At 47.8% G+C, this 15,531-nt stretch overlaps 2 protein-coding genes across 2 annotated transcripts in view; one reads left to right on the top strand and one right to left on the bottom strand.

Moving 5' to 3' along the window:
* The window catches only part of MMEL1 (membrane metalloendopeptidase like 1), a 188,468-nt gene that overhangs the window by 112,268 nt on the left and 60,669 nt on the right, over positions 1–15,531 (bottom strand). The window lies entirely within an intron of this gene.
* On the top strand, positions 8,415–9,548 carry ACTRT2 (actin related protein T2). The gene has a single exon (XM_049775360.1). It carries the CDS (start codon positions 8,415–8,417, stop codon positions 9,546–9,548), a length of 1,134 nt encoding a protein of 377 aa, XP_049631317.1.

Here is a 15,531-nt window from a genome sequence, read left to right on the forward strand (position 1 = left end):
AGTGGCAGGTGTTACTCTATCGTATGAATTATTGATGGCAGAAAATCAATTTGCAAATATTCAGACACAAGCAGCTTTACCTAAGGAAATCTTAAATTTAATCAGGGAGATTGCATTGTCAGCATGGGAAAAAATTGATTCTAACAGCATTGGTAGAGGAAACTTTTTAAAAATTACCCAAGGCCCTTATGAGTCATTTGCAGAGTTTGTAGGTAAGATTAAAGATGCTCTGAAGTTACAGGTGGAAGATGAGGAGATTAGAAACTTCCTAGTAAAATCTGTGGCCTATCATAATGCAAATTCAGCCTGTAGATTAGTATTGAATACATTAAATGAAAAGTCAGATCTGAATGATTACCTTTATGCCTGCCGGAATGTCTATGTGGAACCCCAACCCCCACCCCACTCAGACTCAGTACAAACCTTCCCAGTTACCAAGGGAACAATGTCTTACTCCCCTCGGGGACAGAACACTTTCCGGAAACCAGGTCTTTGCCCAAAATGCAAAAGGGGTCGCCACTGGGCGAAAGATTGCAGATCCAGAAACCTCATTAATAATAACCTAAGTAGAGGTTTCAACACAGTCCCCAGGAGGCAAATCGCCTGCTACCATTGTGGAAAACAGGGACATATCAAAAGAAATTGTCGTCTCCTTATAAATTCAGCTCCCCAAGAACACACATACAAGATGCAGGGAAACGCCCACAGGGCCTCCCCCCAGGCCCTTCCAAATCAGGGGCAAAGTTCACAGACAATAATCCTTCCAAGCCCAGCCCAAGAAAATTCATCACGATAAGGGAATTAATCCACTCTACTTCAGGGAGTGCCGGATTAGACATATTATGCCCAGAGGACATTACAATTTACCCAGGAGCATGCCCTTACATGTTAGAAACTGGCATTGTAGGCCCACCACCCCCAGATACCATGGGTTTGATTCTTGGCAGAAGTTCCCTCAACATAAAGGGTATATCAGTAATCACTGGTGTCATTGACTCAGATTCCATGGGAGAAATCATTGTAGTTATTACTGTACCAGTTACATGGACCTTTAAAAAAGGAGAAGCGATTGCCCAGATAGTAATAGTGCCTTATGTCAAATTTGGGACTTCAGATAAGACTAGAATTGGAGGTTTTGGAAGCACAGATCCGGGTGCTGCTCAAAACCCAATCGTGGCTCTGGTTACTAAATGTAAAGATGAACACCCAATGATCAAACTTCACTTGGAAGGCAAACCCTTTGATGGAATGATAGATACGGGTGCTCAGGTTACCGTAATTTCTGATAAAGAATGGCCAGAAAATTGGCCTCTTCAGGAAATCCCGTATTCCCTAGAAGGAATAGGAGGCCTGAGTTCCTGTCTGTTGAGTACGAGGACTATACTATTTTACGGCCCAGAAAATCAAAAAGCAATAATCAGACCTCACGTGGGCCCATTTTCACCATCCCTGTGGGGCCGTGACCTACACAAACAGTGGAAAGCAGAATTCCACATCCCATTAGCTCCAGAAGAGTCCGAACCTTCTTTTGATTTAAAAACCCAAAATTTTTAGTGGGGGCCACTACCGTAAAAACACCAGCACCAATAAAAATAAAATGGAAATCTGATGAACCAATTTGGACAGGTCAGTGGCCCCTTAAAACTGATAAATTAAAGGTGCTGACAGAATTAGTGGAGGAACAGCTAAGTTTAGGACATATTGAACCATCTTTTTCTCAATGGAATTCACCTATATTCACTATAAAAAAGAAATCCGGTAAATGGAGACTTTTGATGGATCTTAGAGCTATAAATTTATCCATGATACCTATGGGCAAATTGCAGACTGGTTTACCATCACCTGTAGTTATTCCAAAGGAATGGCCACTAATTATAATTGATTTGAAAGACTGCTTCTACCATATTCCTATCCACCCAGATGATAAAAAACGTTTTGCATTCTCAGTTCCTTCTCTCAATAATACCCATCCCTGCAGACGTTTCCAATGGACTGTTCTCCCCCAAGGCATGCTGAATTCCCCAACCATGTGTCAGTTTTTTGTAGATAAGGTTTTGAGCCCTGCTCGTGAAAAATTTCCTCAAGCCATGATATTTCATTATACAGATGATATCTTGCTCACAATGAACAACGAAACAGATTTACAGGAATTATACTCTTATGTTACTGACTGTTTACAAACATCAGGACTGAAAATAGCTTTAGAAAAAATACAGATAATGCCACCGTATCAATATTTGGGTTTTATTTTGGACCGGACGTCTATACGTCCACAAAAATTTTCTATCAAAAAAGAAAACCTCAGAACGCTTAATGATTTTCAGAGACTTTTAGGTGACGTAAATTGGCTCCGCCCTGCACTAGGAATCCCAAATGCAGAGTTATCTAATCTGTTTAAAACGTTGGAGGGTGATCCTGCTTTAGATAGCCCGAGAAATTTAACAACAGCTGCAAAAAATGAATTGGACATCTTCTTGAGCAGATTACAAAAATCGTTTCTCTCAAGATTCATCCCAGGAGAAAAGGTATTACTGTTAATCTTCCCTACTATAGAAACCCCCACAGGGGCCTTGATGCAACAGTCAGGACCTTTGGAATGGGTGTATTTACATAACAAACAACCTCGCTCAGTTGTCCCCTACTTACAACTGATTTCAGAGATTATTATCAAGGCAAGACTCAGATCTATATCTTTACTAGGTTTTGATCCAGATATAATAGTTTTGCCAGTACCAAAAAAGGAAATTGAGTCAATATTGCCAATTAATGAATCTCTACAAAGGGCCCTCTCAGATTTCACAGGAGAAATATCCTCCCATTATCCAGCAGGAAAAATTTGGGACTTTTTAAAGAAAACTCAGTTTGTTATTTCTTCAATTGTTCGGGATTCCCCTATTCCCAATGCCAAGGTTTTTTACATTGATGGATCCCAAAATGGAAAAGGAGGAATAACTGGAGACAACATTAATATGACCATAGATACCAAATATAAATCTGCACAGAAAGTTGAATTAGCAACGTTAATTTACCTATTAGAAAATGTATCTGAAGCCATGAATATAGTTTCTGATTCTTTGTATGTGGTAAATTTATGTCATGTGATAGCCACTGCATCCCTTAATGCTAATAACCCGATCATACAGGACTTACTTAAACAATTACAGCAGCTTCTTCAAAAACGAACTGAGCCCATCTTCATCACACATATTAGAGCCCACTCAGGTCTTCCAGGACCTATGGCTCAAGGAAATAAAACTGCTGACTTGCTAGCAATGCCTATATTTAAATCACCTGTAGAGGAACATTCAGCCCTACACACAAATGCTCGCCGTTTACATGTGAATTACCAAATTCCATGGAGGCAAGCTAGAGAAATCGTAGAAAACTGCAACGTATGTGCACCGTTAACAAAAAAGACTCACATAGCAGGAGCAAACCCAAGAGGCTTACAGTCTAACGAACTTTGGCAAATGGATATAACTCAAACAGATTTATTTCCAAGGAAACCTTATCTTCATGTTGTGGTGGACACTTATTCTCGGTTTATGTGGGCAATTCCCATGTCTTCTCAAAAATCTAAGGCTGCTTGTAGTTTTCTTTTACAATGTTTCTCTGTGATGGGTATTCCATATTCTATAAAAACTGATAATGGGCCAGCCTATGTTAGCAAAACTTTTGAATTTTTTTGTAAGGAATGGCAGATAAGACATCTCAGAGGAATTCCTTACAATTGTAGGGGACAGGCCATTGTAGAAAGGACTCACAGAACCTTAAAAACTCAATTACAAAAAAATAGAAAAAGAGGTTTACCACCAACGGATTTGCTGTCTTTGACTCTTATCACACTAAATTACTTTAACTTACCCCAAGGGGAAAGCTACACTGCAGCGGAAAGACATTTTAAAGAAGATATTCAGAGACAAGAAACAACCCATAAACCTATTTGGATCAAGGAGGATGAAAAATGGATAGCTGGCTATCTTCTCCTAAGAGGAAGGGGTTATGCCTATGTTTCTATAAATGATGACCCTCCCAAGAAATTTTGGGTTCCATTACGTCTTGTTAGAAATCGGGCTAGCACAAATGATCAGGTTCAGACTACAAACTCCCCTTCAGAGAAAAAACAGAATACTTCAGACACTAACAGCAGTAATATTACTAAGGTCTCTGGGGCAGGGAACGATTTAGCTGTCACACACCATACAATGAGTGAGACTGATGGTAGTGATAAACCCTTACACTCCGAGATGCAAAAGGAAAGACAGGAACCTGTCTTAACTGGGCTCCAAAATATAGGAAACTCTTGCTACATGAACTCAATATTGCAATGCTTGTATAATATTTCAGACTTAACTCAGTATTTTTATAAAGATCATTATAAAAAGGATATTAACAAGAAAAATCCGATGGGGCATGAAGGTAAATTAGCCGAAGAATTTGGTCGGCTCATCAAAACCATGGGAAATGGATTTCATAGATATATTAACCCTGAAAGCTTCAAAGTAACAATTGGTTTACTTAATGACCAGTTTGCTGGACACAATCAGCAGGATCCTCACGAACTACTGATGTTCCTAATAGAGGGATTACATCAGGACTTGCTTACTGTAAATCTAATGACAGACAAAACTACACATCTCATGGGAAATGAAAATTATGAACAATTTAGTCCAGAACACCAAAAGGCTCATAAATCTATTATTTATGATCTCTTTCAAGGACAATTCAAATCTATACTCCAGTGTCTCACTTGCCACCAAAAGTCTGAGGTTTATGAGACATTTGTTCATTTGTCTTTGGCTGTTACATCTACAGATAAATGTACATTACAGGAATGCCTCTCTGAATTTTTTAAAGAAGAAGAATTAAGAAATGACAACAAAGTTCTGTGCAACAGTTGCAAAAATAGAAGGGATTTTTCAAAGAAAACGTACTTATGGAAACTGCCACCAGTACTTATAATACACTTGAAACGTTTTGCTTTTGATGGCAAACAAATAAAAAAATTGCATACTTACGTAGATTTTCCTTTAGAAGACCTCAATTTAGAGGAATTCACTTCAGAGAATAAAAGCAAGATTAAGAAATACAACTTATCATCGGTGTCAAACCATTATGGTAAAGTTCACTATGGACACTGTACTTCATACTGTAAAATTGCTGCAAAACAACACTGGATCAATTTTGATGACAAGAAGATCAAAAAAGTCCCTAATACATTGGTGAAATCCACAGCAGCATACATCCTGTTTTATACTTCTTAGAGATCTACAATGAACACCAGATAATCATTTTACTTCCTTATCAGTTGCTATTAATGCTCTAGGATTCTTTCCACAGGCATGATCAATGAATATAGATTGAAAATCATGAATCCCCAATGTGTTTCCTTGTAGGATGGATTTATGTCTTAATTTCATTATTGCTCTAGGTCTCAGTTAATCATGAAATTTTACAAATTAATTTAGTCAAGGTTCACCTGAAAGAGAAATTTCTCATCATATTAATGTTGTTTTTCTTTCTAGGTATACTCATTTAACGACTTTCACTCTTTTTATTTTAACATTATTGCTTTATTTCCCTCAATTTAGGTTTTAAGACGCTTACATAATGATAATTTTAGGTGGACTTTCTTCACAGTGCTTCTTGCCTATGATTGATTATCATAAAGTTACTGTTATACAATAACTTTGTATATATACTGATATACACGTATAGTAGAGTTGTCCATGTTTGTATTATGCATGAAATTCTCTTTCAGATCTGCTAGGCAAAACCATAAAAAAAAAATTTTTTTTTGTGAATTTGAAATGATTTATCTAAACAATTGCCGGCTATTACATTTTAAGGAGCTTTTAATTGATTCAGCTGAATTCTCTTTTCTTTTGCTCTATTTTGGATCCTTTCCAACAAATATTTTTTAGTATGAGTGAGTGTTATGGCCATATTTTTTGTGAAGTCTGTGTATGTATGTCTTGTTTAGTGTCTGTCTGTTCTGCATATTTTGTATATAGTTTCCTTTTTCCTAACTTTATCTTCCCCAAATTAGTCTTCCTTATCCTTCCTTCTCTCTTCCTAGTCCTTAACATTTTAATTTTCAGGATTTCACATGTGCAACCCATCTCCTTCACCCACAACTACAAGCTTCCTGATCTCGGCGGGAAGAAGAAATCCATGACTGTTGGAGTTTTACACCATATATGCTGCAAACTTGTTGGAAATGAAGCCACCTGGGATTTGTGTCACAATGTAACACCAGAGAAAAGATCCATGGACAAGACCCACAGTCTCTGGATCCCAGTTAAACTGTGCTATCTGAATTTCTGGTTTTCCATCCACATACAAAATGCTATTGTTGACCGTTTCTACAATGGCTACCCCAAGATTGCACCGATCCCAAAGGAAATACAGAAGCCCAACCAACTTATGATGTAATGATGTAACGCTTGGGGATGCCCCAACACATGGATGACTGTACTGGCCTTCCTTCTTCATTCAGCTTGATGTTATCTCCTGTACAAGGCTTCAACCGGCTTTTCCAGACCCATCAAGTGTCTTCTGCCGTCTTTTTGGAGTTCCAGACCCCTCATATTTACAGATTGGTATTGAACTCTGTAGAAATTACATCTATTGTTTTTCCTATAACTGTAATCCTTTGAAGTTATGTTTGGTACTACGCTTCTTTTGACTATCGTAATTAATGTTTTTCTATTTTAGTTTTTAATATTAGGAATCGATGTTGTATTACATTAAGGTTTTGCTTTCTTGACTTTAGGTTTGTGAGTTATATATTATTGTCTATAATTTCCCAAATGATATTTTTGTCTGTTCTCAGGGTTTTTTGCGTGGGCGCATCATAGGCAAAATACTAGGTTTATAGAAGGTTCCATCCATTTTGGATGGGCCCTCAAGTTGTTTATTTACACAGGGAGGGTCTCTGCCTTAAACATTTTGTTTTGGTTTGTGACTTAAGCTCCCATCTATAAATAGTCGACATCAATTTCAGACATCTTATGGACTTCAGACCGGATTAAGAACTTGGACTAAGTTCAGATACCTATTGATCATCATTGCAGTGGCTCCCCACTGTGCAGAGGGTGTATGTGCCACTTCTTCCGAAATAAAGGCCTAGTTCAATGCCCTCAAAGATGGGCTTTCTGGTCTACCTGAACTTGAATGAAAATGGAGCTGGAGAGATAGCATGGAGGCGAGGCGTTGGCCTTTCATGCAGAAGGTCATTGGTTCAAATGCCGGTATCTGCCAGGAGCGATTTCTGAACGTGGAGTCAGGAGTAACTCCTGAGCACTGCCAGGTGTGACCCAAAAACGACCACCACCACCACCTACAACAACAACAAATAAAGAAAAGGTGCTTCTTCTTGCCTGCTACACAACCTTTCTGGTGTCTCTTCGAAAGATCTATGTACGTCTTAGATTTATCTTCTCAGGAGTTTGTAGTTGATTCCTTGATACATGTTTCTGGTTTTAGACACCCTGTGCTTAGGTTAGAAGTTTTTCTTTACATTTTCCTGTGATGCGCTTATGCAAACAGCCGCTCTTTTATTATTGACTAATTTTTCTTTTAATAATTGTAGACAATATTGTTTGTTTACTAAAAACAAAAGGGGGAATTATTGTGTATGTAAATATTTTGGGGGATTACTATGTTGCTCACCCTAATCTGATTAGGTGATTGTGCCCTACCCTAGGGTGTGACCTGGCATTCTGCCCCCACCCTAGGGTAGGACCTGATTCTGCTTCCACCATTGGTTGGTATCTGATCCCACCATTGGGTGGGACCTGACTCTGGACTATAAGAGCAAGGGTCTGTGGAAGGCGAGAGGCTTTTTGCTGGCTGGAACTGAATCGGAGTCTTTGGACTTCAGTTTTGTCCATCCGAATAAAGCAAATATTTCCACGAGCCTGATTGTCTGCGAGCTGTTTACCCGCCGTTTCACCTCAGAACCGTGGGCTAGACAGGGTGGCAGACACGTGCTCCGAGCTGGAAGAAAAGGGCCTCATTCTCCATCCCTCCATCAGTCAACCTCTTCAGGGGCTGTCCTGCTACACCCTTCCAGTCTGGTCCGTGCCTGGGCCTTGGCCATCGTGGCAGAGGGAAAGTGCTTTGGCCTCCCCTAAATAGCAGCCCATTGTGCAGGGGAACCTTTCTGGGGTGGCCTAGCTGAGGCAGGTGGGGCCCTGGCCCTCAGACAATTGTTACCTCATCAGGATTGTTGCCGAGTCTACAGATGGGGGGGGGTCCTCTGGGTGCTGACCTTGCCAGGCACCAGGGGGGTGGGGGGCCTCAGAACCTCCCGCCTCCAGCCTTCTGAGGCACCCTGAGGCCGTGTCACAAACCTTCGGGGTTCCTGTGGGGGCTGGGACGGCGGTGGGGCAGGGGCAGGGGCAGGCAGCATGTCCGACGTGAGTGTCCTGGACGCCCCGGCCGTCATCTTCGACAATGGGTCTGGCCTGTGCAAGGCAGGCCTGTCGGGGGAGATCGGACCCCGCCACGTGGTCAACTCGGTCGTGGGCCAACACTGGTTCAAGGCACCGTCGGCCACCGCCAACCAGAAGCTGTACTTCGTGGGCCAAGAGGCCCTGCAGAGGGCTGGCAGCGTGCAGCTCTGCTGGCCCGTGGAGCGCGGCCGCGTGACGTGCTGGGATGCGGCTGAGAAGCTATGGAAGCACGTGTTCGAGTGGGAGCTGGGCGTGAAGGCGAGCGAGCACCCCGTGCTCATGACCGAGTCGGCGCTGAACCCCTGGGAGGCTCGGGAGAAGATGACGGAGCTGCTGTTCGAGGGCTTCGGAGTGCCCGCCTTCTACCTGTCCGACCAGGCCGTGCTGGCGCTGTACGCGTCCGCCTGTGTCACGGGGCTGGTGGTGGACAGCGGCGACGGTGTCACCTGCTCTGTGCCCATCTTTGAGGGTTATTCTCTGCCCCACGCCGTCACCAAGCTGGACCTGGCCGGGAAGGACATCTCCGAGCACCTGGGCCGGCTGCTGAAGGCGGGCAGCCATGCCGTGCAGAGTACGCTGGACGCGGCCCTGCTGGACGACATCAAGGAGAAGCTGTGCTATGTGGCCCTGCAGCCTGACCAGGAGCTGGCCCGGCGGCCGGAGGAGGTGACCCGAGAGTACACGCTCCCCGACGGCCAGACCATCACTCTGGGCGACCAGTTGTTCCAGGCGCCCGAGGCCCTGTTCACGCCCGAGCTGCTGGGGCTGCAGAGCCCTGGACTCGCCCACATGGTGGCAGGCAGCATCGGCAAGTGTGACGCCGACATCCGCAAGACGCTCTTTGCGGAGATCGTGCTGTCGGGGGGCTCCACCCTCTTCCAGGGCCTGGATGACCGACTGCTGCGCGAGCTGGAGCACCTAGCGTCCAGGGGGACCCCCATCAAGATCACGGCACCGCCTGACCGTTGGTTCTCCACCTGGATCGGGGCTTCCATTGTCACCTCCTTGAGCAGCTTCAAGCAGATGTGGGTGACGGCTGCCGACTTCCGAGAGGGGGGCGCAGGGGTGGTGCAGAGGCGCTGCTTCTGAGGAATGGTTCATTTGGCACCAATAAACGCAGATGCCCCATGCGGCTCTAGGCTCCCTCCGCTTATTCTCCGGGGTTCCCCTGGCCCCCCATGATTTCTTTGTTTTTGGTTTTGGGGTCAAACCCAGCTGTGCTCAGGGGTTACTCCTGGCTCTGCTCTCAGAAGTCGCTCCTGGCAGGCACAGGGGACCATATGGGATGCCAGGATTCGAACAGGGCTCCGTTCTGTGTTGGCTGCGTGCAAGGCAAAAAGCTTTACCATTGTACTATCACTCTCCCCCCACCTTTGGTGATTTCTCAGCCCACATCTCCTGGAGTACCTCTGGAGAGGGCAGGGCCTGGCGCCTGGAGATGGCAGGAAATGGGACTACCTAATGGACATGGGGGTGGACAGGGCCCTTGAGGGTGTCCAGGTGGGTCTCCCCAGCTCTTGAATCTGCGGGTTCGTGTCTCACAGCAAACTGGGCTGTGTCTGCTCCTGTCTGGCCGGGAGCCCTCAGTGCTGGCTGGTGCTGCTTGTGTGGTGGCCGAGGCAACCCGGACCTGCAGTTCCCACTTGCTTGCTTCCATGTGCCTGCATGCCCGTGTGTCGTTCCCTCCAGTGGCTCCCCAGGCTCCAGCTCTCCAGCTACTCTGACCTGGCAGGACCCGGGCTCTGGCCTGTGACTCCACAGGCTCCTCTGCCGTGAACTTTGTTCTGGGGTCGTGTCTGGGGCGGGCACACACTAGTCCTCAGAACCCCTGACATGTGAGTGCAGCCTACACAGTGCTCAACCACCTTGAATTTCTCCTCTCTCCCTGTTTCCTGGGATCCAGACCTGAGGGTCTCATGAGGAAGGCTCCTTGGCAACTGGAAGGGGGGACGGTGCAGGACTCACTGTGGATGCTCTGCCTGCAATCCCTCAGTCTTCTGGCTCTGACTGAGGGGCACCGGTTGCTGAGTTTCAGGGAGGCTGAGGAAGAGGTGAGTCCCCCCAAATGCCTCCAGGTCGAGCCCTCCAGTCCATGGTGGCTCCTACCCTTCCTCCTGCCTGTCCCAGAGCTTGGCCTGAGTATCAAGCGTATGTCCCATACCCCGGCTCTGTGGGCAGTGGGGGACTCAGCTCTGGGCCCCTGTTGCCTCCCACAGGCCCCTCACTGGGCTTCTGATGGTGCAGGGGCCTGAGCATAGACCAGGCAGCCAGAGCAAGAAAGGGGCTGGTGCTCCCGGCCCTGAGTGGGTTCCCCTGGTGCTCGTGATGTAGAACTGGGGCTGCCTGAGGAAGCTTCAGTGTGTGTCTCCTGCGCCCTACAGTGCACCCACATATCTGCACCTCAAATACCTGCTCACGTATCCGCCTCACTTCTACACTTCATGTAGCTGGATCGGAAACTCTGTACCCGAGGCCCCATATTTTTACTCACACACACCCTCAAACCTGCCCACACCTGCACCCCACATCGTTGTCTCTCACCTGAACCCCCAACTGCATACCATCACCCCTTTTGTGGGTCCCTTCAGCCACTGCACCGGCCTTCTCATCATGCCCAGGTCCAAGCCCGGGTCCCTCTGGTGAGAGTCTATGGAGCCAGGTGGGGCTCATCCATGTCTGCTCCAGGCACAGAGGAACTCAGCTCCACGGATGATTCAGGCTAGGTCAATCACCCAGAGAGGAGTGGGTGGGACTCAGGCCTGGGACAGGGACACCCCCACGGTGTCCTGCGGGGGTCTGACAGGCACTGGGAGCTGGGTGGGGCCAAGGGCCACTCCAGAGTCCAGGCCTGGGGATGCCTCGGGGCTGTAGTAGGAACCAGGCTCTGGTCCCCACTGGTTTCATCAGCCTGAGCCTGTTTTCCCACTGTGGGGCAGCCATGCTGAGAGGGGAGTGTCTTCCAGGGCAGTTCTGTGACCAGTGCTGAGGGAGGGCAAATCGGGGTCCCTCAGGCCCAGACCATCCTGGCCAAGCAGATCTGGGAACCCAGAGCAGCGAAAGATAATTCTGGGGTGTGTGAGGCACATGGCGGGTACAGCAGAATCAGGGTACGAGGTTGGGTACAGAGGCTTGGGGGGAGATGTTCCTTGGGAGTTGGGTTAAAGTCTGGTCATCCCACAGTTCCCAAAAGGAAAAGGGAATTCCCAACCCCTATCCAGCAAGGACAGGAGAAGCAATTCCAATCCTATTGATCTGCCACACATAATCCACACAGATATGAGGGTAAAAAGAGGCAAGAAACTCGAACACAAGCCCTTTACCCGCCAGCCAGCTGCTCTAATGCTGGAGCTCGCAGAACCTGCTGCAAAAGGCCCCTTCCCCTCAGCCTTGCCTTGTATTTGTTCAGATCCAAACAGTGCCTCTTCTCCTAAAAGGGGGAGGAGGGAAACCAGGCAGGGAGAACAAATACAAGAGAGAAATATTATAGGAGCTGGAGAGATAGCACAGCGGGAGGGTATTTGCCTTGCATGCAGCTGATTTGAACAGATGGTGGTTCGAATCCCAGCATCCCATATGGTCCCCTGAGCCAGCCAGGAGCGATTTCGATTTCTGAGTACAGAGCCAGGAGTAACCCCTGAGCACTGCTGGGTGTGACCCAAAAACCAAAAACAAACAAAAAAAAACCCCACAAAAAACGAGAAATATTATAAAGATCTCTATAGGTTTGGGGTACAGAAGATTAGGCTGCACAGACTCAAGTTATGCAGGTTTGGAGTGCATAGACTTGGGGCACATGGATTGGGGTACAAAAACTCAGGGTGTACCGATTCAGGGTCTATAGACTCAGGCACATAGACTTGGTTATGCAGACTTGTCAGACTTGTGATACACAAGTCAGGATGCATGGGCTCGAGGTACACAGACCCTGGGTACATGCTCTGTGCTCCTGGTAACACAGTACATGGGGCTCCCACTCCCCCCACAGTTCCTGGCTTTGCATAGATTTTTCTGGGGAGCTGCAGGCCAGGGTCAGTCGCTACTTTTGGTGGGTGTCCCCACAGAGCAGACCTCGAAGGGGGGGGGAGTCCCGTCAGCCCATCAGCCTGGAGAGGGGAGGAGAGAGCGGTGTATGGAGGTGAAGATGGTGCGTGCAGTGAGGCCGAGGCTCCCTTACACCCCTGGTTCCTCTTCCCCACTTGCTGTGTAGAATCTCAGGTGCAGGTCCCGTCCCTCTGGCACCTGGACTCAGATGTCTGCCTCATGTTTGGGCCGGGTTGGAGTCCCTGTGACTTCGGTGTTTCCCTGGGGACGGTGGAGCCATCACAGCCTGCTTGGACCTGTCAGCACCTATCTCATTCCCACCCCTGTCCTTCATGGGCAGCTCGGGGTCACTGGCTTCCTGGCTGTGTTCAGGAGAAATTGTGCTGCTGTCTTTCCAAGGTGCCCATGCTGATTCAGTTTTCCCCTTTCTGCAGAGCAGCCCAGCTTCTGGGTCTGTCCCGTTTTGCTGGCCTCGACGTTTCTTCGTAGAGAATCTGAGGTGCAGGTGCTACCCGACCCTCTTCTCCCCACCCCTGCATTGGGGTTCCTGTGCCGCCCTGGGGATTTGGCGTCTGTCCATCCCAGCGCGCCTGGGTATTAGTCAGGTCTCCAAAGCCGGGACACTGGAGATGTGGGTCTGGAAGCAAACTTCAATGCAGGAAATAATCCACATACACACTAAAAGGGTGAAACGGGTTCAGGAGTTGCAACACGTAAGAAGCAGGCAGGTCCCTGGGGAAATCGGAAATCTGAGAGAGAGTTTCCTGAGACCTGGGATATTTTTGGGGAAGAATCGGACCAACCCTGGGGTGGAGACAAGTGGTCTCAACACTGATCCAAGGTGCCACATGCAAAGATGTTTCAACCACTGAGCCACAGGTGTCTACTGAGTGGGAACCTCATCGGTTGATCCCACACCTGGGACCCCTTAATGCTGCTCGTCCGGGTTGCCAGGCTTGGGGCGAGGGGCCTGCTTGAGGGTTTGCTGTGAGGGCCGAGGTGCACAGTGGGCTCTTGGGTCAGGCATGTGGGTTGGTGTGTTGGTATCATGTGGGGCTGGCACTACTGCTGGCATGTTGGGATCATGGTGTCCCAGTAAGAAGCGTGACACAAATTCAGCATCAGGCGGTGGAGAAAAATGAAGGAAAGAAAGGCTGCAGGTAACATTTGAGACAGGACAGAGCACTGGGAGAGTTGGTGGCCAGGGAGCCGGGCGGGGTACAGAAGCGACAGCCTACACTCAGCAGCCCCCCAACAGGCAGAAACCATGAGGTGCATCTGAACAGGAGTCACTGAAAACACCTGAAATGCACCAGAAAAACCAAAGGACCAAAACTCACTGCCCAGCCCTCCCTTTGAGCACGGCCGGGCACTCAGGAAAAGCTACGGGTGGGGAGAGCCCAAGATTAGAGGAGCAGTTTGTCTACACTGCATGGTGGGTCTGCAGGGGGATTGGGAAACATGGGTCTGGAAGCTACCCCGACAGCAATTAATCCACAAAAGGTTGAAGAGAATGAGACAGGTTCAGGAAACTTCCACCGGGGCAGCTGAGCAGAGCCACCTCAGTGTTGGCGGGACCCAGAGCTCAGGGCTCCGCCTGCAGCCGACTCGCATGCACCGCACGGAGACGCGGGAAAGCCCCAGACAAGCCCGCTCAGCCCCCCGGGTCAGAACTTAATTCACCAAAGAAACGAGAAAATACCGCTAGCAGATTAAAAATGAAAATAAAATCCCTTGAAATCGGCCAGATGCAGTTAAGCAGCGTTTAGAGGAAGGTTTGTAATTCCTCGGTAAGAAACGAAAGAAATGTCAAACTCAGAAGCTGCATTCTCCTCCGGAGGAACAACACAATGAAGAAAAATGAGGCCCAAAGTCGGCAGAAGGAAACAGTAAAAAAGAGCGAAATGCTCAAGAGGAAAAGGAGAACAAGGATAGAGAAGGAAGGAAGAGTCAATGAAACCGAATTCCGCTCTTGCAAAAAGGTGTACAGATCAGCATTTGGCCAGCCGGCCGGAAGGTGTGGGGAAGGTGGGGAGACTCATTTCCAAGGTCATTGAGCACCCCGGGAATCAGCACACTGGGCCCAGGCCTCGAGGGGCAAGTCGGGGCAGGACCGTGAACCAGTGTTCAAAGAGCTCCACTGAACTTATAAGTGAGTTTCGAGAAGCCACACACGAAAGGTCAAAATTCCAGGATTAATCGGATTTCTCCAGCCCAAGAATGAACAATTAGAACCTGACATTTCAAAAAGCTTCATGGCAGGGTAAGAAACAAGGGATCTATCTGCCTAACCAGTTGGGCAGAAGACGTGTGAAGACTCCCATACTGAACGCCAGCAAGGGTTCGAAACCTGAAGCTGAGCCCCAAGCCAGCTATACCATGTCCATGGATCGGGACACTGGTCATGGGGAGGACATTCCTGGCGTAATCTGTGAACAACAGAGCTCAGGAGGGAGAGTTCCAGAAGGGACGCTTCTGCCCATACATTTCTGGAGACTCACAATAGCCTCCACACTCCCCACCCCCGAAAGCCTACCATCACCCGCTGCCAGTGCTCCAAAGGCTCCTGGCCACACCTGAGGTGGGAACACAAGATGAGAGAGGCAAAGCTTCAAAGGAGCACTGTGAGCACCAGGTCCCTACCCCCAGCAGGACGGTGAGCAACACAACTCAATGAGTGTGACAGCCCACAAGCTCTATGTGGCCTTGGATGCACCGTGTATGAGGCACACATATACAAAGGGAGGAAGGGAGAGAGAGAAACAAAGACAGCGAGACAGAGACAGAGAAAGACCATGCATAGCAGTGACGTTGTTGGCAAGGGTGGGGGAAATGGTGGCTAGCTCCGTTTCAAAGGACATCCAAGCCTCGTGCTAAGGAAGGAGAAGGGTTGCAGACATGGTCCCTCAGGGTGGCTGTGCGTCTAGCGTGATGGGCATGTGGGGACCTTGGGTCAGGCAACGGCTCTGGAACCAGGACAAGACGCAGACAGCCCCTTCCTGAAGGACCTTGCTGGGCCCAAACACAACAC

Source organism: Suncus etruscus, chromosome 6, assembly GCF_024139225.1.
Source record: "Suncus etruscus isolate mSunEtr1 chromosome 6, mSunEtr1.pri.cur, whole genome shotgun sequence".
Taxonomy (NCBI): domain Eukaryota; kingdom Metazoa; phylum Chordata; class Mammalia; order Eulipotyphla; family Soricidae; genus Suncus; species Suncus etruscus.